Source organism: Melanostigma gelatinosum, assembly GCF_949748355.1.
Source record: "Melanostigma gelatinosum genome assembly, chromosome: 14".
NCBI lineage: Eukaryota > Metazoa > Chordata > Actinopteri > Perciformes > Zoarcidae > Melanostigma > Melanostigma gelatinosum.
The window spans coordinates 13,208,357-13,236,327 of NC_136647.1; the positions used below are offsets into that span (position 1 = coordinate 13,208,357).

Consider the following 27,971-nt stretch of genomic DNA (forward strand, 5'->3'; position numbering starts at 1 on the left):
GTTGTTGGGTTGAAACGTTCGCTTCATATCAGGCGTGTTGCTGTTTGAATGACAGCGAGCAGGGCGGAATCGGTTCCTTTTTGCTTCTGGCTTCATTGCCAGTTCTGTCCGTCTCTTTCTGGTCACTACACCGCGACATTTCTCAGCGTGACTCCACTTATTGCCAATGAGCGCAAGTCGCAGTTTGTGTGAAGCCTATTATCATCAGCAACAGTAGCAGCAGCAGCAGCAGAAGAAGAAGAAGAAGAAGAAGAAGAAGAAGAAGAAGAGGTCCTTTTAAGGAACTTGGATTATTGTTGCGCGGCGGAGCGCGAGCCCTTCTTTCTCTTTCCTGTTTGTTAAATTGTATATGTCTTACCAGAGGAAGTTATGACTTCGGTATGGAAAAGACTGCAGCGCGTTGGTAAAAAAGCTTCAAAGTTTCAGTTTGTCGCCTCTTACCAGGAACTCGTGTTGGAGTGCACAAAGAAATGGTGAGTCTGGATCTTTACAGTGACTTTGAGAGCTTTTCTGCCATGACCCATGTGAACGTTTCTTCCTGTTTGACATCTAAATAACTCCCCTAACAGGTTTAGTATGTTAGCGATAATCAGCCTCTATTATGCAAATGATCATGCATGTAGCCTCCATGTGATACGCGGTTCCACTGTGATAGTGGGTTCGATTCCCGACTGCGCCTATTGACACGTTTTGTGTTAACCTTTAGATCAGGACACAGTCCATTCTAAAGCATCATTGTTCTTTAAAGACTAATGATTGAATATGACAATAAGTATTTGTGCAGATACATTATCTATCATGTAACCAATGTGACAATGAATAACAGTCTGTATTTGTTACTTGCTGATGTTTTACTATCACTCCTTATTTATTTTTGAAAATGTATACAAATTCAGGCAACTAAGGCTAAGTGTCCGTGTACATTGTGAGCAATATTTTTATATTCAACACCAACATTCAATCATGTACCGTTGTAATCAAGCAAAATCAGTAGTCTCACTCTTATTTCATTTCAAAGCTCCAATCCAATCACTTTGTAGTGCTCAAGCTCTGTAGGGCTTCCCCCTCGTGTGCAATTTCCTGTTGTACAAAACATTTGGGAGGTGGCCAGGTGATGCAGCATGAGGCATTATTCTGCTGTGACACACATTGACACAGCATCGGAGAGAAAACATACTCATATACTGTCAAGAATTAGCAGTAAAGGGTGCTGCTTTAGGGTCACGTTGAAAAGCCAAAACTGGAAAATAATATCACCACCTTTTCCTGGAGCCACCTTCTTATCTGTCCAGATTACTCTGAAGTATGGACTAATTGTGTAAGCGGCGTGTTGTCAGCACGATAACAAACCGTTTTGTTTTTTAAAATCCTGCATTGATTGAAGGCAACGAAGTGTCAGAGTTTGATCAGCGGCAGAGAGCTGTTATGTGTGCAAACAGATGGGAAGGGATAGAGTGATTTAGAAAGAGTGACAACTCCCACACATGATGAAATCAGAGTTGATAAGCCGTTACCATTGTCAGAAACAACAGAGGGAAGGAGAAGAGAGGACAGGTGGAAGATCCTATTCGGCTTAAAGTTGTTTTTCAAAAGGAAATCAACCCAAAGTTCCTGTGATTAAATCTATAGTGCACAGAGTTAGTGATACTTAAAGATCACCTCAAACATCAGAGGCGGGAAATGAATCCTTGGGGGTTGAAAGTGTCTCACAAGTCACATGTTTGTGTGTGTGTGGTGTGTGTGTGTGTGTGTGTCTGTGTTTGGGGGGGTTGTTGTAATTTAGTGCTATGATTTGAAACCATTGGCTTTCTTAGAAACTGTCGCCCCTATACGCCCTTGTTACTGTGATGCATTTAAAGTTACCACAAAGAACTTTCATTTTATGTCAATTGTGGCGGCCCCTGTGGCTGAAAGCAGTAGTGTGCATCAGAATCCCTGAAGAAAACCTCTCATTTGACTGAAACAGGGTCATACAGTCCATCAGTATTAACTTGAGACTGTTTCATAACCAAAATGTCTCACAGTAACTTTAAGTCATTCCAGTTTGTTCCATTGACTCATTTTCTAAAGTTGACTTTATATCATAACATGTTAAGTTTTTATTTCAGTTTATAAATCATTATATTGTGCTTAAGTATACCAAATAAATAATTCTTAAGGACTCCCCAAAGTGTAACGATTAGATGTTAGATGTTTAAAAAAGTATTGTTAATATCTTAATGCGTCATGGCTGTGTGCACTCAGCACTGGAATGACGTAGTACAAGTTTCGCTCTTTTGAGAACTCTGAACATTAAAAAGTTTTAAGATTTAAATGTTTTGTAATTAGTCATGAGTGTTCGGCATACAACTAAATATATTGTTTAAGTTGTGTCAGACGTGTGTGTTAATGTTGTGTTAATGCAAATTAAAAGGTTGGTTTCCTCAAAGTAGCCACAACAGAGTTTGAAGTTTTCACAACTAAAATCGAATAATTTTTTTTTGTGGAAATAAAACGCTTCAATAAAACGGAAATAAAAAGGTAAATCGTTTGAGGTTTAATGCACTCGGTTCCCTCAAACAGTTTGAATTAAACAAATGAATTCGGTTTTAAACAGAGCTTTACACATCAGTGACTTTCAGCTCATTGTTTAGCTGTCCACAACTTTACTGTTATGGTTCACTCTTCCAGCTGTCATAGTGTAAAAGTAGAGAGTGACCATAGGGAGCAGTGAGCACCTATAGGTGTAGACAGAGCCAGATATTTACCTCAGGAGTTTTTAGAGACCAAAAACAGAGACAAAAAGAGAGAATATTGAATTACATTCATCAGGTTGCCACAAACAACTTTAAATGTATTATAGTGTTGCTCTGTAGCTGTCGGATGTGTACGTCGGTCAATCAAATTAGTCCTCGTTCAGCTCGACCTAATGTTACATGCGGTGCATTCAGAATATTCGTTGACGGGCCCAGTGAATATGCAAGTAGTGCGCCACATCAACTTTAATTTCTATAATATTCTCAATGTTGTCTTCACAATCTGTTTCTACTGCCTCGAAGCGGAAAGAACAATTACACGATACCATGACTGGAAGGACAAGATATTCACCATTACAAGCTCTATTGGATCGAGGAATTAGAAACACAGAGGAGCCAAAGATAAGCAGGCCTGGACGTTTGTACATGACAACATGATGTTGACCGAGACAGTCTACAGATATAATTAAAGACTTAGCAACAGGCTATTTTTACAGTAACACAAGGAGTGCTTTATGTGACCCAAACATGAGATGGGCTTAGTGAGCAAGTTGATTTATTTGACTGTCTGTAAATGTGTATATGTTCTGTTTTTACAGTGATATCGCAAACACAATCACAGACACCACATGCTGTTTAAAAGCAAACATTTCTACATGGATGTGGGTGATGTGTGTCCCTCCTCTAGTCAGCTGTGGACTAAACCATTGTCTGCTGAATGACAAAACACCAACCACAATTACAGTAATTACATGTTACACAACTGCATTACACCGCATGTTCGCCCGTGTAAAACCCATAGTTACAAAGCTCTCTGGTTCAGAAGATGTTTTTGTGTCTTTGTGGTTCGGATCATACGTTATAGTCTCCTGTTGGTGCTGTTCCTTCTTTCTCCCCTCCGTCATCCCCGCTGTGCCGGTCAGCTGTGCTATTTCTAATGCCACTCCTGACCCCCTAACACACACACACTGTACCACATAAAGACTTACACACACGTGCCCTCTTTAAACTTGAGCACTGATACACTGCAACTTGAGACAATATTTATCATTCTAAAGAGCATATGTAGGTGTTGAAACAGAGTTGTAACGATAACATATTTAAAGTTGGCTCTGAGATTTGAAAGGTGTTAGGAATTATTCGTATGTGCTGGTAATATTTGGTGTGTGCGTGTGTGTGTGTGTGTTCTCTTCCTACTTCCTGTCAAGATGCACGCCTCACATTCACATACTCCGACTCAGATCACATGACTCCTGTTTCACTTCCTGTGCCACAGAGGACTGAGAAAATACAATGGAAAGTGTTACAAACACACATATACAAAATGATAGGCACACACACACACACATATTAAAACAGCTAAACAGATAAATAGCTGCATGAAATACACACATATGCTGTACACACATTCACAATTTGACCAATGAGCTCACAGCACTCTGCATGAACACTCATATCAGTGCCTTGTCTTTGACTGGAGGGAATGATCCTCCAGCGATTCACAAGACTTTCTATTACAACTCGTGTTCTCTTTTTTGTACAAAATCCACTTTGTTTGGAGACGTGATTTAATGAAGTTCGAACATCCTTTCACCGAGGGTTTTTGTAAAGTTACTGATGTTGATCAAATGGTTGTTTTGACTTTTAAAAAGAAGCTGTTTCCTTTTTGAAGAGCAGATTAATGTCAAGTAACAACATGAGGCAAGACGTCATTTCTGTGTGTTGATGTGTTTTTTGTTTTGTTTCTGTAGGCAACCAGACAAGCTGAGGGTGGTGTGGACCAGGAGGAACAGACGCATGTGCTCCAAGGTGAAAGCACGAAACCACAACAAACATACACACACAGAGGCATGCACAGTCTTCAGAGGTGGAAAGTAGCGTTCAGAGGGAAATAACTCCACTGCTTTTATTTTAAAGCTTTAGTTCCCACTTACTTTGCAGATTCAGAGTTTTGATGCCCATACTTTTACTCAAATTACATTTTGAATGCAGGACTTTTACCTGTAACAGAGTATTTATACACTAAGCGTTGCTATTTCTACTAAAGTAACAGTTCGGAGGACTTCTTCCATGACTGACAGTCTCACCAATGTTGTTTGTTGTGCAGCTCCACAGTTGGCAGCCTGGAATCAAAAACCCCTACAGGGGCATGGTGGTGTGGCCTGTCCCAGAGAACATCGACATCTCTGTTACACTCTTCAAGGTACCAAAACAACAGAACACACTGTTTACTCTACACACACACAAACGGCAGAATTAGAGGGAACAATGGATGCTTCCATAAAGAGCACGAGGGGTCCAGTAGAGTTCAGAGTACTTTTTTAATCCCAAAAGCAAATTGCAGCGAAGCCAAGTCACACATCAATCACACAACAACAACAATAATAAAAACAGAAACTTAACAAGAATCTAAAAAATGAGTTACAGTATATTATGCTATATATCGTCTTGTATTGATATGGCAAGATGCTTCATTTGAATTGCATACATGAGTATTGGAAAGAACATAATAATAATAATAATATACACTGAATATGTACATATATATATATACACACAGTTAAACAGTTAAAACAGAAATAGGAATGTATGTAGAAGAATGTATACATGAATGTATACGGTTAACATGGTTAACATTTAAGTTAGATATTGGATAAAAATAGTAAAAATATACACAAATTCACAGTTGTATAATAATAATGTGTGTGTCACATTTACACCTGTTATATCATAACATAATATGTTCTACAACCAGAAAAATGAATTCATGTATTCATTAAATTTACAAAAAAGTGTGTGCAATGGTCGGGCAGGATGTTCGACTGCAAATGGTGTTGTTGTTCTCCCCTCTTCAGGAGGTCAATGCTGATGAATTTGAGGACAAAGAGTGGACCTTTGTAATTGAGGGTGTAAGTATCTCTTGACTACTCTGCTTATGATTCTTTCAATTGATATGATTCAAAATCCTTTACTGATCATGGCTCTTTTTGTTGGCCATGTAAAGGAGACCAAGGGACATCGTAAGGTGCTGGCATCAGCAGACATCAACCTGAAGCGGTTTGCCAGTCAGACGCCGACCCAGACCGACCTGACGCTGAAGCTGAAGCCGCTGTCTGTCAAAGTGGTGGAGGCCACGCTCAAGCTGTCGCTGTCATGCGTCTTCGTTCGAGAGGGGAAAGCCACGTGAGTAATAGTTTTATCTCAGAGACTCGTGCTTCAACAATACGTACTTGAAAATGGACACCGATTACAAAAACAAGGAAGAGTTTTTATGTGTTGTATGTATTATACTTGTTGTAAATAATAAAATTCCAGTTTGGAGGTTGAGAAATGAAGCCTCAACCACATTTAATATACTGACTGGTTCATTTATCGAAGGGATTGCTTTCCTCACTAAGTAATGACTATGTAATAAATGTTTGCTCTCATGTTCTTGCTCCTCAGTGATGAAGACATGCAAAGTCTGGCCAGCCTGATGAGCGTCAAACCCACAGATATCGGCAACATGGACGACTTCAATGAGAGCGATGAAGATGAGGACAAGAAGTCTGTCACTGCTACAGGTGGGCAGACTAACACAACCACTGCTTCTTCTCGCTGATCTTCACTGTGAGCGTTTTCTTCTGACTTTTCCTCCTCCTCTGCCTTCTTTTTCCTCCTGTCACTTCTTTTGCTCTACTCTGTTCTGGTAGCTGCAGTTGTTCCACACACTCTAACTCGCCCAAATCGCCCCGCTCCCCCTCCACCTGACAAGCGAGACTCCACTGGATCCACTTATCCAGCCTCAGGTAGCTTCCTCTTGCCCTTTCTTTCACCTGCTCCTGCTGTTTGTTTCTGTTGCCAGAGAGGAGGAGGAGGTGTGAACAGGAACTCTCTCTCTCCACCTGTCTGTTATTGGGAGGCGCGGTTTATATCACAGTAATTCACACACTCGTGCCATTTGCTCTGCATACCACATATTTCTCATCGAGACATTCTTGAGAATCATGTGATGACCAAGGCCACAGATGTTTGTTTGGAGGCGTGAAAAGCAACATGGCATTGAAAGGTGAATGTGTCCAGAGAGGCATTACTGTCAAACCACCAATGTAGTTGCATGGCTTTAAGGCGTACGTTGTTATCCGAATAGGCACCAGTGGTGGAAAAAGTATGTACATCATTTACTTAAGTAGAAGTAGGAATACAAAACAATGAAAAATACCAGTAAAACTGCTGCGTTCATTAGAAATCCTACTTCCTACAGTAAAAGTGCAGCAGTATTTAATTACCAAATAAAATGAATGTACCAACAATACTCATTATGGAGAGTGTCCCCTTGTTAAATATACGATGTGATAATTATCACTTCTGTATTAATATGTGAGAAGCATTTTTGTTGTCATTGGTCGAGGTGATTTTAATTGTTAATATAAAATGTGGTCAGTTTAATCTGCAGAAAAACTCCACTCTTATGAAGATATTTCTAAATGCAAAACAATGAAATGATAATACTAATTATTAATTTAAAAAGCCGGTTGCTGCACTACAATGATTCAAATAGAGTTTAGAATATTGTGAAATTAGTTCACTTGCGTTAAAAGAGATTATCTTCCATTTTTTATGAGAAAGGAAAATGAAATAAGATATGTTATAGGTACTGGTTATGTAACCAGTAACTATAACTGTCAGATAAATCAAGTGAAGTGAAAAGTACAATATTTCCCTCTGAAATTTGTTGGAGTAAAACTATAAAGCAGTAGAAAATGGAAATACTCAAGTAAAGTACCTCAAAACTGCACTGAAGTACAGTACTTAAGTAAATGTACTCAGTTAGTTTCTACCACTGATGTGCTCACCTTTAGTCAAATCATCAACTGTCATTGACTCCCAGTTAGTTTCATTTTCATTCTAAATTCATAACCTTTTCCTTCCTGTCTTTTTCATAATTTGTCTTTCTGCAAAAATCTACTTTCCCTGATCCATCCATCCATCCATCCATCCATCCATCCATCTACTCATCCAGCCTGTGGGCGTGATGGCGGTCCTCCCAGTCCTGCTGTCCACTCCCGCCCTCCTCTACCTATTGCTCCTCGCCCATCGCCCCGTCGCAGCCGACACCCCTTCACCACCACCCCTGTTCAGTCAGAGATCCAACCTTCCCCCGGCCCCTCCCCTCAGCCCTCACCCAGATCCAAGCATAAAAAATCATCAAACCCTCGTCTCCTTGAGGCTCTTGCTTCTTCTGACCCACTACCTAATCCTCCAAACTCACAGCTCACAGCGGCTACTCCCTCAATCCAAAGTGCCTCCTCTCTCCTGCCTCTCTCTGATGTGTCTCCTGCAAATCCTCCATCCCCCAAATCCTCCAAAGCACCCATAATCACACCTTCAACCCAAAACATTTCCTCTTCCATTCATCCTCCATCTCCCAAATGCTCTGGATCTGTGTCAGTGAAGCCTTCTTTAGCAGTGCCGTCTGTTCCCCTAAATTCTTCTTCAAATACCCCCTCAAAACTGCCTTTTCAGCAGCCCAGCACCACCGGAGCTGGCATTACCTCATTAACTTCCAAACTTCCCTCCCCTGCATTGTCATCACCCATGACTTCTTCCTCCACGGCTCCCCAAATGTCTTCTTTCACTGTGTCCACTACTATGACCCATCAGACCACCTCTACTGCCTCCCATTCTCTCCCACCTAAATCCTCCTCTCCCTGTAAGCCCACCCTGTCCTCTGAGCCTCCATCCGCTCACCCTCCACTCACCCGGACCCTCTCTCAGCCTCCCTCTCTGCCCAGCATCTTCCAGTCATGCTCAGGAAAAGGTATCAATGTGGCTGGCTGGCAGACAGGCATGCTGCATGCTTTCCACTAACTGATTCCTTATGTGTGCTGGTCTGGTCTGACCTTGTCTTCCACATGATTTAGAGTCATGCCCATGTTACTTTACAAGTCAAAGGTATGCTACTTATATACAGTATGTGTGGTGTGGGGAAGATCAGTTTGTGATGATATCAGAGTTAAACATCTGCACGTTTTGACATTGCTGCAGTACCTCAGGCAAGAACAAAGGAAAGGTTTGTGGCCGTTTTAGAAGTGATAATTTGGTATCTACTCGTTGCTCTTTCACTCTTTGCCTCTCGCTAACTATACATTGGTTTGTCTTTATCCCTCTCTCGTTCATCACTCCTCCCTCTCCCTCTCCTCAGTTCCTATTTCACATCAACGGCGCCCCCCGGAGGATCAAACTCCTGATGATCTTACTTCAGTCTCCGGTCTGTCTCTGCTGTGACTGTCTAGAATAACAAGATGCTCCACTACTAATATTATTTTCAAATCTTAAAATCATTTTCTTCTCTTCTGTCCTGCTCTTAATATCTTTCATCGCCTGTTCTCTCAACTAGGCCGTGCTCACATTTTCAGACCTCAGGTTGTCAAATCAATCCCCCGCCCCTCATCTCCATCTCCCTTTTCCGCTGATGCACCTCCTCTTGAGTCCACTCCTCTCCCCAAAACTCACCCCAGTATCTTAGAGTCAGGTAACCAATGTCAATGTCATGTTTTATTTTCCTCTGACGTCTTCCCTCATCATTTCACTCTTTCCTATAAACCTGCTTCATCTAGTCTCCCCTGTTTCCCTCTCCGCCTCCTCTTCCCTCTCCTTCCTCTCTGCTTTCCTCAGATGCTCAGGGGACGTGGTTGACATCTGGTAGTGACATCACTCCTGTCCCCCTGCTGAGTAGTCCGGACCTTGATGCCCTCTGTGACCCCGCCGCTCCGGCCCTTACTGCCTCCCTTCCATTCTCCTCACCCCCTCGCTCCTCATCTCTTTCCACCTCAGTTTTATTCTCCTCTCCTCACTCTCAGCTCGCTGTGTCTCCTTCTGCTCCTTCCGCTCCAATCAGCTCCTGTCAGTCAGGTATATCAGCCAGCTAATCAAATAATCTCATGTCTTTATTACAGCCAAGACCATTACCTCATGTTTTTTGACGTTTAGAAATGTCTCAAGCAGATTTCATCCAAAAAATAACCTCGCTTTTGCTCTTTCAAGGTTCAACCTTCCCCCTCGCTCAAGTAGACGAGGAAACAACTCAGAGCCCTCTGCACCGGGACAAGAGTTCTCCTCAAAATAACCGGGCCGTGGCCAACATCAGAGTATCCAACCAGCCAATCAGACCAGCCCAGGATTCAAAGGTGGCCATCAAAGATGAACCAGCAAGTATCAGGTGAGGTCATGGGATGATATCACATGAGTGATTCAATTTATATTGCTTGGTTTGGATCCTGTGTTTGGCTACGAGTCGCTGTGTGAGGAGAGAATGTGTCAGCAGACCACAGAGCACAGCTTGGGAGAAACACAGACACACAGACTCAGCAAGCGCACAGAGCACATCTGGACACTTTAAGATGGGCTACCTGCTTGAAATTGCATGAATGCTTCAAAGAATAGTTTTTTGCTGAATGCTCTTATTAGCTTTTTTGATGAGAACATCAATAACGTGCTCATGCCTGTCTATCAAATATGACGCTACAACAAGGAGAAAGTTGGCATTGCATAACATAAACACTGGCAATGGGGAAAGCAGTAATCCTGTCTCCATCCAAAGGTAACAAAATCCACCTACCGCACCTTTAAAGTTCACTAATTAACATATTACATCTTGTTTCTTTAATCTGTACACAAAATACTATGTATTTAACCCTGTGAAGCAACGTCATTTTTACGCTTTTTATACGGATTAATATAATGTATTAATTGGTGAGCTTCACAGATGCTGGTAGGCAAATTTTGTTACCTATTGGACAGAGCGAGACTATCAGTTTCCCACTCTTACTGGAAATATAAGCTAACCATGTAGGAAGGTAGCTTCATATTTACCGCACAGACATGAGAGTGGTATCAATCTTCTAACATGGATCTTCGAACTCTCAGCATTGAGAGCGGACCCACCTTCGTGCTGACTGAGGCAAACCTGCTTCAGCGTGCGTGTGTGGGTGAATAACAGTTTTACCTTGTTTGTTGATCAAGAGATTTGTGAAACGATTGCTCAAGGCCTCATGGTTGCTTGATGCTAACATGTGCTAGTTGAGTGTGTACCCTGCCTCCTGTTGCACTGACCTTCCTTTACACGGCAGTGGAGTAATGATCAGGTTTGTAGTCTGCTCTGTTTCCACCCGTAATCACCTCCTGCACGGTCCGCCTTGTGAATTCTCACCCACTCATCTCTCGAGCCTGACCTCCAGTATTTCTGTCCCCAGTCCTGCCCAGTCACATTCAGAGCTGATCATAGCCCCGCCCCCTCCATGGCCCTTCTCCTGCTGCGAGAGCTCCACCCCTCAGCAGCCCTCCACCAATGTTGTGGCAGCATTTATCACTCCTAAGCAGCCAAACGCTCAGGGGGAAACTGATTTGAAAACAGCAACTAATGAGATGGGGGTTATTAGCGTCTTTAAGGCCGAAAAGCCGCCACTGGCAAAGCCTGAGCCAGATCCTGACTTTGACGACATCATCTTTGAGTCGCTTGAGTCACAGCGACAAGAATCAGGGGGCTTGTTTCTGGAGGAGGATGACTCGAAGCGGGATACCATCAAAAGGTGTCCTCCGGGGTGAGTATTCGCAGATACAATCAAGGCCCAGAGCATTAAAAAATAAGTTTGCAAAATGTGAACTGATGGTGCTGATAATAAACACACACACACACACACACACACACACACGCACGCACACACACACACACACACACACACACACACACACACACACACACACACACACACACACACACACACACACACACACACACACACACACACAGATTGAGGATTAAGTAATATTGTTTATCTGTTCTGCAGTCTGCAGAAAAACAATGAAAAAGTTGGTGGAGAAAATACATCACTGACGGAGCAGTTAGAGGGAGCAGCGATGAAGAAGGAGGTGATGATCAAGGCAGAGCAGGAGAAGCAGAGGGAGAAACAACAAGAGGAGGAAAGGAGGAGGAAAGAGGAAGATCAACGAGTAACGCTCCAGAAGCAGGAAGAGAGCAGAAAACATGAGGATCAGAAGAAGAGACTGTTGGAGGAGGAGAAGAAGAGGCTCTTACAGGAGGAGGAGGAGGTCAAGAAAGAGAAGGAGAGGAAGAAACTTGAGGAGGAGAGACTTCTGAAGGAGAGAAGAGAAAGACAGGAGATGCTGAGAGAAGAGGAGGAGAAGAGAAAGCGGAATGAAGAGGAGAGAAGGAAAAGAGAGCAGCAGAGGAGACTGCTGGAGGTGGAGGAGAAAAAGGACAAATGTAGGAGGGAGGAAGAGAGGAGACTTGAGAGAGACAGATTCTTGAGGAAAATGAAAGAGGAGGAGCAAAAAGGGAAGGAGGAGGTGAGAGTGTTTGAGGAGCAAAGGAGAAAGAGGGAGGAAGAGAAAAAGAGGCTCCTTGAAGTGGTTGCGCAGAAGAAGATGGAGGACAAATGCTTGAAGGAGGAAAAAGAGATGGAGCAACAGAAAATTAAAGAGGAGGAAGAGAGAAGAAAGAGGGAGGAGGCAGAGAGAAAGAAAAATGAGACAGAGGAGAGGATGCAGAGGGAGGAGGAGCAGAGAAGGAATGAGGAAGAGAGAAAGAAAAGGGAGGAAGAAGCGGAGAGGAAGAGGAGGGAGGAGGAGAAGAAGAGGGTCAAAGAAGCAGAGGAGGGGAGAAAGAGGGAAGAAAAGGAAAGAGTTCTCAAAGAGGAAAAGGAGAGGGAGGAGGAAAGATGGAGAGAGGAGAAAGAGAAGGAGAGACTCATAAAAAAGGAGAAGGAAAGGATGGAGAGGAGGAAAAAAGCAGAGGAGAAAAGGCATGGAGAGGAGGAGGAGAGGAGGAAAGAGACACTCTTGAAGGAGCAGAAAGAAAAGGAGAGACGACTGCAAGAGGAGCAAATGAGGCAGGAGGCAGAGAAGAAGAAAAAGGAGGACGAGGAAAAGAAAAAAAGGGACGAGGAGGAGAAGAGACATTTAGAGGAGAAAGAGAAAGCAGAACGAAAAATGAAGGAGGAAGAAGACAGGAAACAGAAAGAGGATGAACAGAAGAAGAAGCTTCTGCAAGAGAAGGAAGAGATGGGAAGACGAAAGAAAGAGGAGGAAAACAAGAGGAGCAAGGAGGAACGAGCTGCTACGATCTGCAGTCTGGAGGCCAACAAGTCAGATGAGGATAAGCAAAAGATGAAAACTTCTTTGCCAGTTCCTCAGCTAAACAAACACACCGACGCCCCTCCTCCCACTTTCACACACTCGCCCGCGGCTCTTAAAGATGTAACACAAACTCGACTTCCTGCTCTCCACCTTCCTCCTCCCGACAAAACCAGCGGGACATCCGAGCAGCTGCCCTCACAAATTCTCAGCCAATCACAAAACAGAAAGATGACCCTTCAAACAGTTGACAAACCAAGCTCTGCCACCAATGAGCGGTGAGTTGCACCACTGAAATAAAAAGTGATGATTTCACTGTAGGTGTTGATATTACATAACTCAAATGGCTGTCATCTGCTTTCTTAATCTGCAAATAAAATCAATTTACCAAAAAGTCACTTTAAATTCACTTTCTACTGATTGAAACATCAGACTTTGTTCTGCAACTCTGTCCTAAAGTGGAATCAAGTTGTGCTGAATCCTTATTTCTCTGTTCTTCCGTGATGATTCTTTTTTGATTCTCTGCTCATGTAAGCTTTCTTTGATTGATCTATGTTGTAGGGGAGGGGCAGATCGATCCCCAAAGTATTGATGCCACCGATACTAAGTCTTGTCTTAAATATCAATACCACTAGATCGTGCTTACGAGCACTCTTTGCTTCTCTGCTGCTTATTTTTGTGTGCACGTGTGATTTTAAGACAATTCACACGATAAAAATGCATTGTTTACCATTGAAATCTGTCTTGCATTTTAACATGCAAATGTTCCTACTACTACTTTTTTGTGTTGTCGTTGTTGTGTGGCTTTCCTCTTCTCCCTTTCCTATTTCTGCTGGATTATTTTTGAAATTCTTCAACCTGCCCCCCTTATATTTTTCCCTCTTTTCTCTCCTTATTCCAGTCTTGGGCAACCCTCTTAAAGGAAGGTTCATTGGCAAACATTGTTATCCCAGAAAAGAAAATATCGGCCACATATACTCCACCTAGCACCTGTTCAGGCCCCAATGTTCAGGATAAACCATTCACATCAGAGGTCTTGACCCTGGTGCCACCTTCACAGAGGCTGTCTGATGAAGAGGTTCCTCTATGGAAAGCGCTAGAAGGGAGAAGTGGGAAAGATACATCTGAAAAGATCTCTGCAATGGAGGGTGCAAAACCTTTGTGCAGAGGGCAAGAATGGATGAGGGGATGTCTGTCTGTCTGCTTTGTCTTTCTTTCTGTGTATCTGCGTGTCTGTCTGCTTTGCTGTTCTGGCTTCTCAATGATGTAGTAGGTATGAAAATGTAAAACTAAGACCCCTTCATGCTTTTATCCCTTTCTTCCAGCTCACAAAGAGAAGATGCTGCTGAGGTGGACACCCCTGTCAGGCAGGAGCCCCAACCAATAACCGTAAAAGACTCAGAAAACCATCACATATTCCCATCTCCTGCTGAACCCGGCGCTCCACCAGTTAAAGAGGAGCCCAAAGAGCCAGAGGGACCCAGCGTTGAACCAGAAACCTCACCCGAAGTTTCCCCAAAACCGACCGTCGAGGGAACGGCTTTGGCGCTAGAGCCGCTGCTTCCAGCAAAACCAGAACCAGGACTGCGGTCGGAACAAGTCCTCCAGCCATCAGGAAAACCACAACAGGAGGGAGCAGATGAGGAGAAACCAGCCGAGGTCTTGACTGGTGGTCAGGAGAGTTTCACCAACAATAAGGAGCCAGTGTGCGAGGCAGAAAAGCAGCTGTGGGCGACAGTAGAGGAGACCACAGCGGAGACAGGAGTGGAAAGACGGATGGAAAGTAGTGAGAGCACCGAAGAGAAGGATGAGAAGCATGAGGAGGGTGGTGTAACAGGGGGGTGAGTCAGTGACGGTTCCTTTGCAGCATGGCATATGTCTGCTTTTGCTTGCAAACCACTACAAACACACACACACAGACACACACACACACACCTGCACATGTAATGACTAACATTCCTCTATGGTGCTGCAGCCTACCCAGTGCTTAGTTGCAATTAACCTCATCTGATGCTGTTCTCTTCATCTCAACCACTGTCTATGCTGTTAGACTGGCTGTTTAAATGGACATTATTTGATGAGAGCTTTTCACAAGACTACATTTTGTGTGTGTGCGTGTGTGCGTGTGTGTGTTAGTGCCCAGAAATGTGCACACACAGAGGCAGACGTGTGTGTTACAGAGCAGCAGTTGGGGCCTACTGGCTTCATGTCAGCAGTAGTTGGGGTGTTGTATAAAGGGTGAGTCTCTCTGCCTGCCTATTGCCTATCTGATCCGTCTATTTTTATTGAAAAATAACCAATTAATGAATTTAGTTAAATCAATTGTTTAAGTGTGAGGCATTATGCTAAAAAGGTGTTGTAGACCAAACTTAAATACAGTCACAACGTATTGCCGATAACTGCTAATAATTAGACAACTTTTGGATAATTCAATAACTTGTCAAATGCAATGAAAAACCTTTCTAAATGTTTCAAAAAGCAGGTGCAGTAAAAACACATGCATTATAACTTCAAATACAAATACAACTTCAAAAGAGGGATAATATTTGACACTATTGACTGAGGTAGTATAATAATTAAGAGTTAAGACTTCAAAATTATAATTATGTTTTTTATAAATAATCATTATATCTGAGGTTATAAAAGTGTTTTAAAGTTAAATGCACGCCTTTTCTAATAATGGCATAGCAGTATGTTTACACATTTTAGCCTATTTATCATACATTTTACTAATCAATTTAAAGAGACATTTTATTACATTTTGATGACTTATTACTTTATCTCTATGGGAGTAATGCTGGTATGGGATGGCTATACATTTGCCATAACACACATATTGTATATGAGTGCTTAATGCTGTGGAAAACCAGAAACAGTTTGGTGTTTAGGAACTGCTCTTCTGAGAACAACTGCACTCAAAAGCCACCACTTACAACGATACACCATGCTGTTGGTCCAAGTGGTTGATCAAGCATTGTTTTGTTTCTTGGTTATAATCCATTCGGTGAGCTGTCGAACACAATGTGCTCATCTTTTCAGTGTGTAGTAGAGAATTTGTCTTGTGCATATGCGTATATGGGCTTGTTGTGTCATCTTTCTCAGAGCTGCAAGCGTTTTCATGTCTTCTGGTCACGTTTTCTGAATCATGCCCGAGGGCTTTAGTAGTTAATAAGTAGAAATAAAGTGCGGGGTGGATCTCAGTGCAACCAACAATACATGTTTCCTCTGTATGTTTTGGACAAGCACCAAAACAAAGTCTGAGAAAACTGAACTACTTAATCAAGCATGCTGACTGGCTTTCTGTCCAGCTGTTCAGAGCCTGCTGAGGTCATTTTAGGGTGAGAACTGTCTCAGAGATTTCCTGTCCCTCGTCTCTGTCCCTTTAGCTATGAGACAGTGACCTCCATCCTGCAGACTGCTGGACCCACTGATGCAAGGCATGCCCACCACTCTGCAGGCCAACCATGCATCCCTATAAGTAATGAAGATCAGCCATCTTTACACGGAGGAGACGCACAGATTCTGCACTCCGCTGAGCCAGAGGACGACCCACTGATTCCCGTTGGTGTCGACATTTCTCCGCCCACAGCCTTCTCTGACACAACAGAAAACCAGACCATCAGTAAACAGACTGGATTGACTCAGAAACTTTCACACGGACTAAGTCTGGTGGCAAGTCTGAGACTGGCAGCTAGTGAGCAGGAGAAGGAGAGAGAGCAGGAGAGGGAGAGAAGGGAGGAGGAGAGGGTAGAAAACGTGAAGAGGGAGGAGAGAGAAGAGGCAGAGAGGTTGGAAAAGGAGAGAGAAGAGATGGAGAGGGAAAGGGAGGAGGAGACAAAGAGGCTGGAAAAAGAGAAGGAAGCGCTGGAGAACAATCAAAGGGAAGAGAGGGAAAGGGCAGAGAAAGAAAGGAAGCAGCACATTGAGGATGAAAATAAGAAGAGGAAGAGAGAGATGGAAAGGGAAAAGAAGAGAAGGAGAGAGGAGGATGGTGTGAGGCAAAGGGAAGAGGATAGCAAAGGAGAGAAACCACAACAGAAACAGATCAATTCTGTCTCTACGTCACTGCAGGAAGTCATGAACGACCAATCAAAAAACTGGCCTCCTCTGAGGGAACTGGAGATGGATGATCTTGCGTATGATGAGAGGTTACAGGTTGATGAAGAGCAGCCAGAAAACAAGTCGGATCCCAAATTAGTGACAACAAATACTGTCCAACTGGTTTCAACCAGACCTGCTGATTCTGTCCCTGTACTCAGACCAACAAGCAAAGTTGACTCCCAATCAGTTAAACCCGAGGCCTCTGTAACTGCTGTTAAGAAAGCCCTGGATAATACTGTCCTGAGATCAGTTAAAAAGGGCAAATCCAACCTGAAATCTGGCGCCATCCCAGTGTGTTTGAGAGAGGAGGAGGACGAAGAGGTGGAGTATGAGAGAGGACAGGAAGATCTTGGTTCCATCTGGCTGGCTGAGCTGTACATGGAAAGGGAAGCAGGGTGAGTAAGGGTGGGTGAGAGACAGATAGCTGCAGGGAGAGAGTTGGCTATGTGAAAGAGAGCTGCTTGTTGCATCTTGTGGATACAGAGAACTCTGCCTGTACATTTGTGGTGTATGCCTCCTCTCATAATCAAGGCTGTCACTCGCTATATCTGCAGGGAAATAATAATTACTAAGCACTACTTACCTTCATTTACTCAGGGTTTGGCCTTTTCCTGCAGGTCTTTTTCAAGAAAGTTGTGTGTTGGCATGTTGATGTGAGTCATGTACTGTATGTGCCCCCCCCCCCCCCCCCCTCCTCCAAACAACATAATGACCATGTTGTTTGTGAAGGAAACTGGAATTTCCTCTCCACATCTTGTCCTGGTTCGGACAGAGGCTTAAAACAGAGGTTTTCAAACTGAGAGTTAACCTCTGAGAGATAGAGAATTGGGGGGAGGGGCAGATGGCAAAGATACTGCGTCAGGTGAAGGAAGGATGTTTCCGGTAATATAGCAACAACAGGAAGCCTGCTTATCAACACAGTTATGCTACTTTAAAAGCCTTAGTGCACATCTTGTTTGAAATATCTCACTCCTTCTCAGAGTCATGACTCAATCTGAAAACACCGACATGATACACATATTTTTATATTCAGTGTAACTAATACATTCCGAAGACATCATCTCCATGAATCTCCTTAGAAATGGAAAAACAAATCACTCCTTAAAACTCCAGACCTTGCCTGAGAATCCTCACATTTTTAGGTTATTTTCAGTATCCAAGTAATCCAGTGATAGCTGTCTGGCTATCCATGGATAAACTGCAAACAGGAACTGCCAATGGCTAATTCGGCATGCTTTTAATGGTGCCAATTTGCCAGAGTTTACTAGCTTTTCCAGTGTAGATAAACTGAGTCAGTCCTATTGCTGTTGGAGTCATTTAAACTTGGAGAAAGAAGGATTTAATCAAAGATGCAGCAGTAGTGCAGCATGCATAGAAAAGATGAAGCTGTATAATGGATGCATCTGCATCTGCTGTATGTTCCTGTCTATGAATGCTGCTGTCTACACAGCTGTCATCAATGAATATTGACAGGTTCCTCGCATTTTGTCCAGTACTCAATTGCTGCTGTAGCACGTCAAGTAGCATGGATAAGTGGATTGGTTTGGTCATTGGATATTGCAATACAATGGAGGCTGGAGCATGTTTTAAATTGGTGTTTTGCTTTCGTTGTCCAGTTTGCTGTAATCTTTGGTATAATCTTGCTTGCTTTGGAAGTCTGGGGAAAATCTTTTCCAAACAATGGGGATATAAAGACCATTCCTCCGACCTCTGCGAGATTAACAATATGGATCTCTGGCAGCGTAAGATAAATGGTTGTATGTTGCCGAGGGGAACGGAGCATGCGAAGGATCTGTTGCTGGTCAGTGTTTTCAAAAGTACCTCAGCCTTCAGGTTCAGCTCTGAAATCTTGTTTTCTGTCTTCAGCCCAGGCCACCAATCCCTTGCTGTTGCCCAGATGCAACCCTTAATCTCTTCCAGTGGACAAACCTTTTACGACAGCTCTGCTGCCAGTCGCCCGAATAAACCTGAACAATCTCTAACCAGCCTGGCAGAACGTCCTCCTCTCAAACCTCTTTCGGGGTATAATCAAGAGGAAGGAAACAGTAAGAAAACTAGAGCCAAATCTGCTCCCCAATATAGTGGAGCACAAAAACAGCCAATGAAAGGACAGAGAGATGATGATGTCACAAACACTGGCCACCGCCTGGAGGTAGCAGCCATCGAGGAGGGAGAACTTGTCCAATCGTCTGTGGTGCCTTGGCCACTTCCTCTGAGCACAAACACTGCCAGCGTGCAGTCACACAACAAGACGCACACAGGAACAAACGTCAGTAAGATCGACGATGACACAAAAATGCCCAAAACAGCTACAGAGGCACACAAGAATCTTGAAATGAGGGATGATAACGAAAACGATGACACACACACCACAAAGAGTGACAGTCCACAAATCACTTGCCCCCACACACAAACACACACCCCTGATCTCAACCGACAAACCAAAGACCTACAGCTCCAAGAGGAGGAGAGGCTGTTGTTGGCTAAAATCAATATGATGACAGGTGACTCCTCACCTGTCTCTGGCCCTCGCAGTATGAAGCGCCTCATTCCCGACCCCTGTGATATTGACGGTGACACCACAGAGCTTGTTGATTACAGTCAGTGCTGCTGTGACACCGTGCAGGAAATATCCCGAACTGAGGCAGAGGAGCCACCGGGCAATGAGCTGGAGCAACATCGAGAAGGAGAGGAGGATGTGTAAGTCAGCCTGTGCTGCTCCAGAAAATGACATGCCACCGAAGCCTTGTGTTTGTTTGGGTATGTGATGTGCAGAAATGCCAGAATTAAGTGACACTCACTAAAGATTTGACTTGAAGTTAAATTTGACTTGAAGTTCAATCTTATAATATATATTCGCAATACAAATAATAATATTTGTATTATTAATTATCATTAATAAGAATAAAGCCTTCTTTTCACTACGTATGAAAACCATACTATGAAGAGTCTTTAGTCACTAGCGGTTTGGTGAGTCTGAAGCAGTGCATTAAGCTGAACGCTTACATCAGCATGCTAAATGACGAGACTAACATTCAGATGTACAGTATCTTACTAAGTACAGCTGAGGCTGATGGGAATCTTTATTTGGTCATGAAACAAAGTGTTGGTACGGGCTTGAGGTCTCTCCCAAATTTCACTCAATACCACAAAATGTCAACCAGCGGTAAAGTCAGAGACTCTCCAATCCAAAGAAATGCGGATTCATCCTCTTGGCCATGGATCTATCTTTCATTTTCAGTCTGGACTGTGGTGGTGGACAGACCATCAGACCGGCATTCATAAAGCCATGCTTCTAGAAACACCAGCCACACAGCTCAGCAAGCAAATGCTTTTCTTTTGGACTCGCAAAAGCTCTGGCAACATGCGTGTGTTGCCACCGGGCCGCATGCGTAGTTTGAAGAACTGCTGCTGTGTATGATATGTTTTTCAACTGAATACCCAAAGCATGGAAAAAATACACAACATAGACAAGTGTTTGGTGAATCTGCTTTGTTCTGAGGTGATTGAAATTGGCCGAGCAGCATAGACCTGTGTTCAGGAAACTGTGCAGAAAGTTCTGCTGTGTGTTCCCTGTCATGCCCTGCAACACCAAGGCTGTGCTGCCATCTGCCGTGTCAGCAAGCTTGCATGTCTCTCGCTCGTCGCTGTTTAAATGATCTCCTTTGTTCCAAAAGCAAAGTGTCTTTCATGACCCGTCTCTCTGTTGTTTATGCCCTGTCTCCTCGTAGGCTAAAAGGCCAATGTGCTGACCTCCCTGATGGTGGAGGGAAGAAATCGCCATCACAGCTTGGAGACACCTCAAGCAGACACACCAGTGATGAGCGCACTGACACAAGCATCACTCCTCCCCATCACTGTGAGATGACCACATCTCGGCTTCCTACTTTACCAGAAGAAGAAACCTCTGACCTTAAGCCTGCTCCAATGGTCCGAGAGGAGGCTGACGGGAAGGACGATGCAGCTGAGGTAAATATGCACAATACTGATGTGTACATGAACTCTGACATGCTTTTTAAATTACAAACAAAAACGGAACTTCTTCCTCTCTCGTCCTCCTCCTGCAGGGCCTGGTGAACTCCACCCAGTCGTTGCTCCAGTGGTGTCAGGACATCACCAACGGGTACCGGGGGATAAAGGTCACCAACTTCAGCACTTCCTGGAGAAATGGTCTGGCCTTCTGTTCCATCCTACATCATTTCCATCCAGACAAAATGTACGACTCGCAAGAAACACAACCTGCTTTTCAGCTTTATGCCTCTTTCTAGTTTGATCTTTGTTTTTCATTCGTTTTTTTATATTTTACAGCTGAAACAATCAATTGTCAATTCAATTTGCAACTGTGAATATCTGCTTCATTCTTTTCATTTTATATAACAGTAAATTGAATGTCTTTTGGTTTGGGGCTGTTGTTTGGACAAAACTACACATTTTGCGTGTGTTCTGGGAAGTTTTAATGAGCATTTTTCACTATTTTCTGGCATTTTATAGACCAAACAATAGATTGATTTATCAAGAAAATAACAAACAGATTAATCAATTATGAAAGTAATTGTTGGTGTCCGCCCCACATGAATTTAAATGTTAACCTGTGTGTTCTTAAATCATTATTATATGCTTCCTGTGTTTTGTCCCATTAGAGATTTTGACCAGCTGGTCTCTAATGACATCAAGCTGAACAACAAGAAGGTAAAGACGTGGCTCATGTTGATCAATTTTATAAGCAGCTCTTAAGTGCCATCAGATGTGTTGATAGTTGAGTCATTAACAGATATTTCTCTTGTGTTTCTGTGCTTGTCTTCCTACCACATCAGGCATTTGACGGTTTCGAGGCGCTGGGCATCTCTCGCCTGTTGGAGCCGTCCGACATGGTTCTTCTGTCTGTCCCCGACAGGCTCATAGTCATGACCTACCTCAGCCAGATCCGCTCACACTTCACCAACCAGGAGCTGAGCGTGCTGCAGATAGAGCACAACAGCAGCCAGTCCAGCTACGGCCTCGCCCTCTCGGGTCCCGGTCCCACTAATGTCGATGCCGCTGCTTTCTGCATGGCCAGACTGAACGAAGGAGTGAGCTTGGAGGAAGGAAGGAGCAGCACGTTGGTCGTCCCACCACCGAGGACCAAACGCCTGATTAAAGGTAGCCTCTGTGCCACTTTTAAACATATCAACTCTCTTGTTTTTACCACGATTCATTGATTTATTTTCATGGACCCTTTTTTGTGGGTTCATCATAACAAATCGTGCAGTCAAACTCACTTAAGAGTCCCGTCCACATTGAGTCATGATGGTTTGACGAAGACAAATGTCAGGAAAAATACAAAAGAGGAAATTGTTTCAAGCTTTCTCAGGAAATTGGGTTGAATTATTAGGTTCAAGAAGCCAACTTCTAATAGTTGTTTATATCTGTTTTTAGGAGACGAGTCAATAACCCCAGTCCCACCACCAAGGTTGGGTACTAAAGCAGGCAACTCTGGACTGACTCAGGTGACACTTTCTGTTGTTTTCTTTTTAACTGGAACTGACTTCCATGTTTAAACTGTAATGTCATTTTCTAAAACAGGATTTTAAAAAACACTTTAAATTCTATTTTCTTAATTTGCCATATGTGTCAGCCTTGTAATAGTTACTGTATGTGACAGTTTAATTTTTTTCTTGTAGGATGAAGACACAAAGACAGGAATCACTAATAATACAGGTGAGTACCTAAAGCCCGAGTATTTATTCAACTTCCCATTCATATTTATTTCTCTCTTTTTTTTTACACTTTTGATTTGTCCTGTGTGTGTCCCTGTGTGCAGAGAGTACAGCTGAGACACAGCCTCCCAAACAAGAAGAGGAAACCATGGTCAGTTATGTGTTCCTCCGTTAACCCTTTCTCTTCTCTACTTACCCTTTTCTTTTATCTTTGACTCTCCTTCTCACATCAAATCAAATGAACATCATTAACGTGACTGATGGCTGCCAGAAGGAACAAATCATGTTTGCTTTCATTTTGTACAAATCTGTTCACATCGATTCCATTCTTTAGGCCGCTCTCTAATCTTTTGACCATCTTCTTCTACTTGTTTTCCTCTTTCCCGCAACTCCCTCTTTCCTTCGATCTCCTTTCCCCTTTTTCCTCTCTTGCTTGTATGTTCATGTGTGATTGTGTGTGTGTTTGCATGTGTGTGTGTGTGTGTGTGATGTGGCTTGTGGTCAGTGTCTGCAGGACACCAGTCAGTATGTGCTGAGTGAGCTGGCAGCGTTGGAGTCGGAGCAGAAGCACATCGACAGCAGAGCCGCCGTGGTGGAGAGACGACTGCGAAGCCTCATGGAAACAGGTGACACGTGGAAAATACATATATAATCAATAAGTAATAAACTGGGAGGACTCAGGGAGCATCAGTGAACGGAGTAGGTTTTCTCATATACAAACTAAACTGCCTTTTGTTTTTCTGTTCATACAGGAAGCGACCGCACTGAAGAAGAAAGACTGATCCAGGAGTGGTTCACTCTGGTGAACAAGAAGAACGCTTTGATACGCAGACAGGACAATCTGGAGCTACTGTAAGACCTCTCTACGCACTAACAATACACACACATGTACGCACACATACGGTATACACAATACTTTAGCTGATTATCAACTGTGTCTACAGACAAGAGGAGCAAGATCTGGAGAGGAGGTTTGAGCTCCTGAACAGGGAACTTCGGGTGATGATGGCTATAGAAGGTGAGTAACCAACAGAGGTGGAGGAAGTATTCAGATTATCAACTTAAAAGTCAATTCAACGGGATTTACAGATGACTGGCATGTTGATAACTAAAACCAATAAAATAGATTTAAAAAAGAAATGCATTTCATTACATTCCACCACTGGGAACCATTTAGCCTCTTGCTCAACGCCACTTTTTTAAGGTGAATGAGGAGGTAAACCCTCTTTAATACAAGAAAAAAACTGAAATTGGTGAACTGCACATGATTATAGGAACCGTTACGTAACGTTCTGCCCTTTATCCTGCAGACTGGCAGAAGTCGTCCACACAGCAGCAGAGGGAGCAGCTGCTCCTCCAAGAGCTGGTGTCTTTGGTCAACCAGCGGGACGAGATCATCAGAGACATTGACGCCAAGGAGAGAGGGTGAGTGTGTGTGGGTGTATGGTTGTGTGGAAAAAAGACAAAACAAGTCGCAGGGAGACTGCAAATCCCTAAAATACAAGAGGTTACAGAGAAAGCATTGAAGAGTAAAAGAATATTGAAGGTTAATGCTTGTGATACTGACGTGCAAAACATAAAATGTAGTTAGTTAAACAATATGAATTATTTGTATTCCTTAGTTACAAGCAATTCATTGATACAGGTCTGGGTATAGATGGCTAAGATGTCTTATGCGCTGTATTTCTATATGTGTTTGTGTTTGCAGGGCAATGGAGGAGGATGAGCGTCTAGAGCGCGGTCTGGAGATGAGGAGGCAAAAATACAACAAAGACAAATGTGTCCTACAGTGAGATGCGATGTCACACACAAACACACACACAGCTTTTATTAGCAAAAGATGATCTTTCAGGACTTTTGGGGCTCCATATTTCACTGTTTTTTGAGTGCCTTTATTTTCCCAAAGAACTGTTCAAACCCATTATAAGAGGAAAGACAACAAACTGTGTCTTCTATGTTTTCTTGAAAATGAATAACTGTTGTTCTGTCAAAGTTGCTGTCCGTCTTAAGCATTATTTTGAGTTCAGTTCACATATTCTTATTTATTTAAACGATGTGTCAGGTTGTTGTACATCTATTGTACATGTGTTTTGTGTGTGTTCATGTGTGCGTTTGTTCAGTATTTGAACACTGGCTTTTCCTTCTTCTTTTTTTTATTACAAAGAATAGGTTACCCATCTTGACATGACTAGAGCTTGTCAGAATCTGCTGGATTAAAACCAAAATGTGCCTTGTCCTTTCGTAATACGCCAAAACATATTAGATATAAAAATAAAAGGTGACAAGTCATGAGCTGGACTACAGGGTACACGTTTTAAACTGAAGGATGATCTCCAACATGACATTTTTATAAACCCAAAACTCATTTCCACTTGTTGCAATATTGGTTTTCTTTTTTTATATGCTGAAAGCATTCTTCATATTAAGGAGTTATTAAACCTTGTGTGCGCACAAACCCTGAACGCCTTAAATAACATGTAGGGATGTGATGTTCATGCCTGCTTGAATCACAGAAATGAACCCGTTTCCTCCCTTCTGTGTCCTTGTACTACTGTATGCATGCTGTTTGAGGTGCACTGATAAAGTGGTTCTCTGCTTCACATGACTACTGTATATCTATCACACACTGTATACCGGATGCTGTCTATATTTATGAGTTGAAGATTTGATGTTGAATGATGTTGATAAATACGTTCAAGAAACATAAATATTGTTTGCTTGCTTGCGTCTGGATTTTGATTGGTTTTTTTTGGACACAACATGAAGCTGTGAACTCCTTGGCCATGAATACAGCCTGTACTTTTTTGCCTTATTGCACTGGATTGCAGTAGAAAGTGAAACGTTCCTGTTATTATGGCACAAGTTACACACACTAAATATCAGTTTAAATTAAATTACCAATGTTTATGAACAGTAAAAAAGTGAAGGCATGTTCCCAGCTCAGGTCAAACTTACCCAGTGGAAACATTTGAATAGGCTCATGTAAGCTGTGGTGTTATAGGACGTCGTTTACAGAAAGTCTTGTGTCCGCTCATTTTACTGAAGCATATATCTTTAAAGTGAATCATTACAGTGTGTATGTGTGTGTGTGTGTATGTGTGTGTGTACACGCACGCCTGTGGTCTGTCCCCTCCTAGAGTATTAGAGCTAATCAGCTTGACTCTGCAGCACAGATCTCCACTTTATAGGGATATGCTAATCTTAAATGACAGAACCAATGCGTTAGCTGTAGCTCAGCAGGAACCTCCTGAAGCTCTGATAGCAAACCCTCAGTTCGGTCATGCTCGAACCAGAACATGGCCCTATGATGCAGGTGGAGCACACCCATACAAGGTGTTGGGTGTGTGTGCTGAGCTGCCTTCTGCTCGCCTGCCTGTACGTTGGCAGTTTGTATGTCTGGAGAAGCAGCTTAGGTACAACTCACCAGCAGAGCTGTGACAGTGCCGTTAGACTGGACTATTAAACTGTTTCTATGTGTGCTTGTGCGCAGGGATCATCCCGGTTTGATAATGCGTCGCTGTGCCAGTGTGCTGCTGGTCTCTGCACTGTCACCTGCAGTGGTGAAGGCATGGATGCACTGGGCTGATGTCAAGGTGAGTACGTGAACAAAAACATCTGTATCTCCCTTCTCTTCAATTCTCCAGTCGGCACTAGTCTAATGCAATAAACAATGTTGCATGTCGCTGAGAGCCGCTGAGAATTAAACTCCATTTCGATCTTTGACAGGCTTTGTCCAGTGAACATTACAGAACAATAAAGCTGCATTCTGCTCCTCCAGCTCGAGGCGTCTGTGTGGCAGTTGATGGGAGTTCGTTTGGAAGGTCTGGTTCCTGCAGCCGTACTGCCACTACTTCTAACCGTGGTATGTCCGAGAGTCTCAACCCAGATTAAACCTTGACGAAAAACATTTCTGTCTTTGCCAATCTTTTATCGAGGATGGCTTAGCTGTTAGATGTACAATAATTCAACGATATGCAACTTGAGCACCTGCTTGTCACAGTTGATTTCATGAAGGTACCACAGGGCTTGGCTAAGCACGCTGATTTCATCGAGAATTCTTAGATCCAATTCAGTGTCTGAGGAAAAAAAGACCAGATTTAAAGCTTAATATCCAGAGTTCCCATGAAACAACATTCACTTTTCTAAAATTGCTTTTACTGCCATATTTTTCTGAACCTGTTAGATGTAAAGTCAACCAGAGAACCTCTTACCTTGTGGATCCCGTTTGCCTCTTAGAATGTTTTATTTATGCTGCACTAAAGCAGTTTGGACGTTTTAGATTCAATTTCCATTTTTTATCTCGGCCCCCTGGTTCATTCTGTGATGGACAACCCCGACGGCTTCACACTGCAGTCTGCACTAAGTGAGTTATATATTACGTCCCGGTTGGGTAGTTTTACATATGTGCCTGCATGCATTTGATGTGTAAGTCAAGACTTTATTTTCCCAGATGTTCAATCATGGATGCTGTGTGTGGGAGATGCAGTGTGGCTCAGGAACCAGGTGGTGGCACCGGTGACGGAGGAGCTGGTGTTCAGAGGGGCCATGCTGCCCATGCTGGTGCCCTGCACAGGACCCACAGCTGCCATCTTCATGGCCCCTCTGTTCTTCGGTGTTGGTATGGCAGCCAGATTTTCAGGCGTATACATGTTAGCAAGGGCTTTATTTATTTTTCATTTGACATCGATTTTTGCCTCAATTCATAGCTACTTTACTCGTCATTCTCGCCCACTTCCACCATATCGTAGAGCAACGGCACCTCCACAAGGACAGTATGAGTGTCATCCTCTTGGTGTCAGGTCAGTTGGCTCACAAAACTCTCCTCAAAGCAAATTTATTCAAATGAAGTTAGTATTCTATTTGGGGATTTTAGTACATGAATGATTTAAGTTTAAATTCGACACGTTTCATGGGGGAAATAATTCTGTGCTGTTCTGTTGTAGGGAGTCAGTTCTTGTACACAACTGTGTTCGGTGCCTTCACTTCCTTTATATTCATGAGAACTGGTGAGAGAAGAGCGGCGCATTAACCTGCTAGCATGCTCACGTACAGTACACACCTCATTACAGTAAATCTGTCATCTCTTTCTGAAGGTCACGTTGTGGGTCCAGTTTTGTGCCATTCGTTCTGTAACAGTCAAGGGCTGCCTGACGTCAGCTCGGCCCTGCAACACCCTCAGCGGTCTGCTCTACTTTTCTCGTATCTGATAGGGCTGCTGCTCTTTCTGCTGCTTCTCTTCACGCTGACAGACTCCTTCTTCTATGGTGCCATTCCTGTCTGCAGCCTGGCTACCCCCGCAGCGTCG

General features: G+C 43.2%; 1 protein-coding gene across 13 annotated transcripts; it reads left to right on the top strand.

The window, feature by feature from the left end:
• Positions 1–22: 22 nt before the first annotated feature.
• ehbp1l1b (EH domain binding protein 1-like 1b) lies at positions 23–27,958 on the top strand. 13 transcript variants are annotated; one of them, XM_079283481.1, is made up of 33 exons: positions 23–473; positions 4,487–4,544; positions 4,843–4,938; positions 5,591–5,644; positions 5,740–5,918; positions 6,180–6,298; positions 6,428–6,523; positions 7,738–8,535; positions 8,920–8,985; positions 9,115–9,249; positions 9,393–9,629; positions 9,762–9,936; positions 10,970–11,317; positions 11,564–13,147; positions 14,195–14,710; positions 15,006–15,107; positions 16,256–17,365; positions 18,837–19,670; positions 20,702–20,939; positions 21,038–21,186; positions 21,611–21,659; positions 21,785–22,109; positions 22,386–22,456; positions 22,631–22,667; positions 22,771–22,817; positions 23,172–23,292; positions 23,419–23,518; positions 23,611–23,684; positions 23,977–24,091; positions 24,375–24,455; positions 26,157–26,259; positions 26,445–26,528; positions 27,760–27,958. In XM_079283481.1, exons 1-33 carry the CDS (start codon positions 370–372, stop codon positions 27,871–27,873), a joined length of 8,319 nt encoding a protein of 2,772 aa, XP_079139607.1. In that variant the 5' UTR covers positions 23–369; the 3' UTR covers positions 27,874–27,958. The 13 variants fall into 13 exon arrangements, with proteins under 13 accessions (XP_079139607.1, XP_079139613.1, XP_079139608.1 ...); XM_079283487.1 differs by having other exon boundaries at positions 23,181–23,292; XM_079283482.1 differs by having other exon boundaries at positions 13,046–13,147.
• The last annotated feature ends 13 nt before the right edge of the window (positions 27,959–27,971 follow it).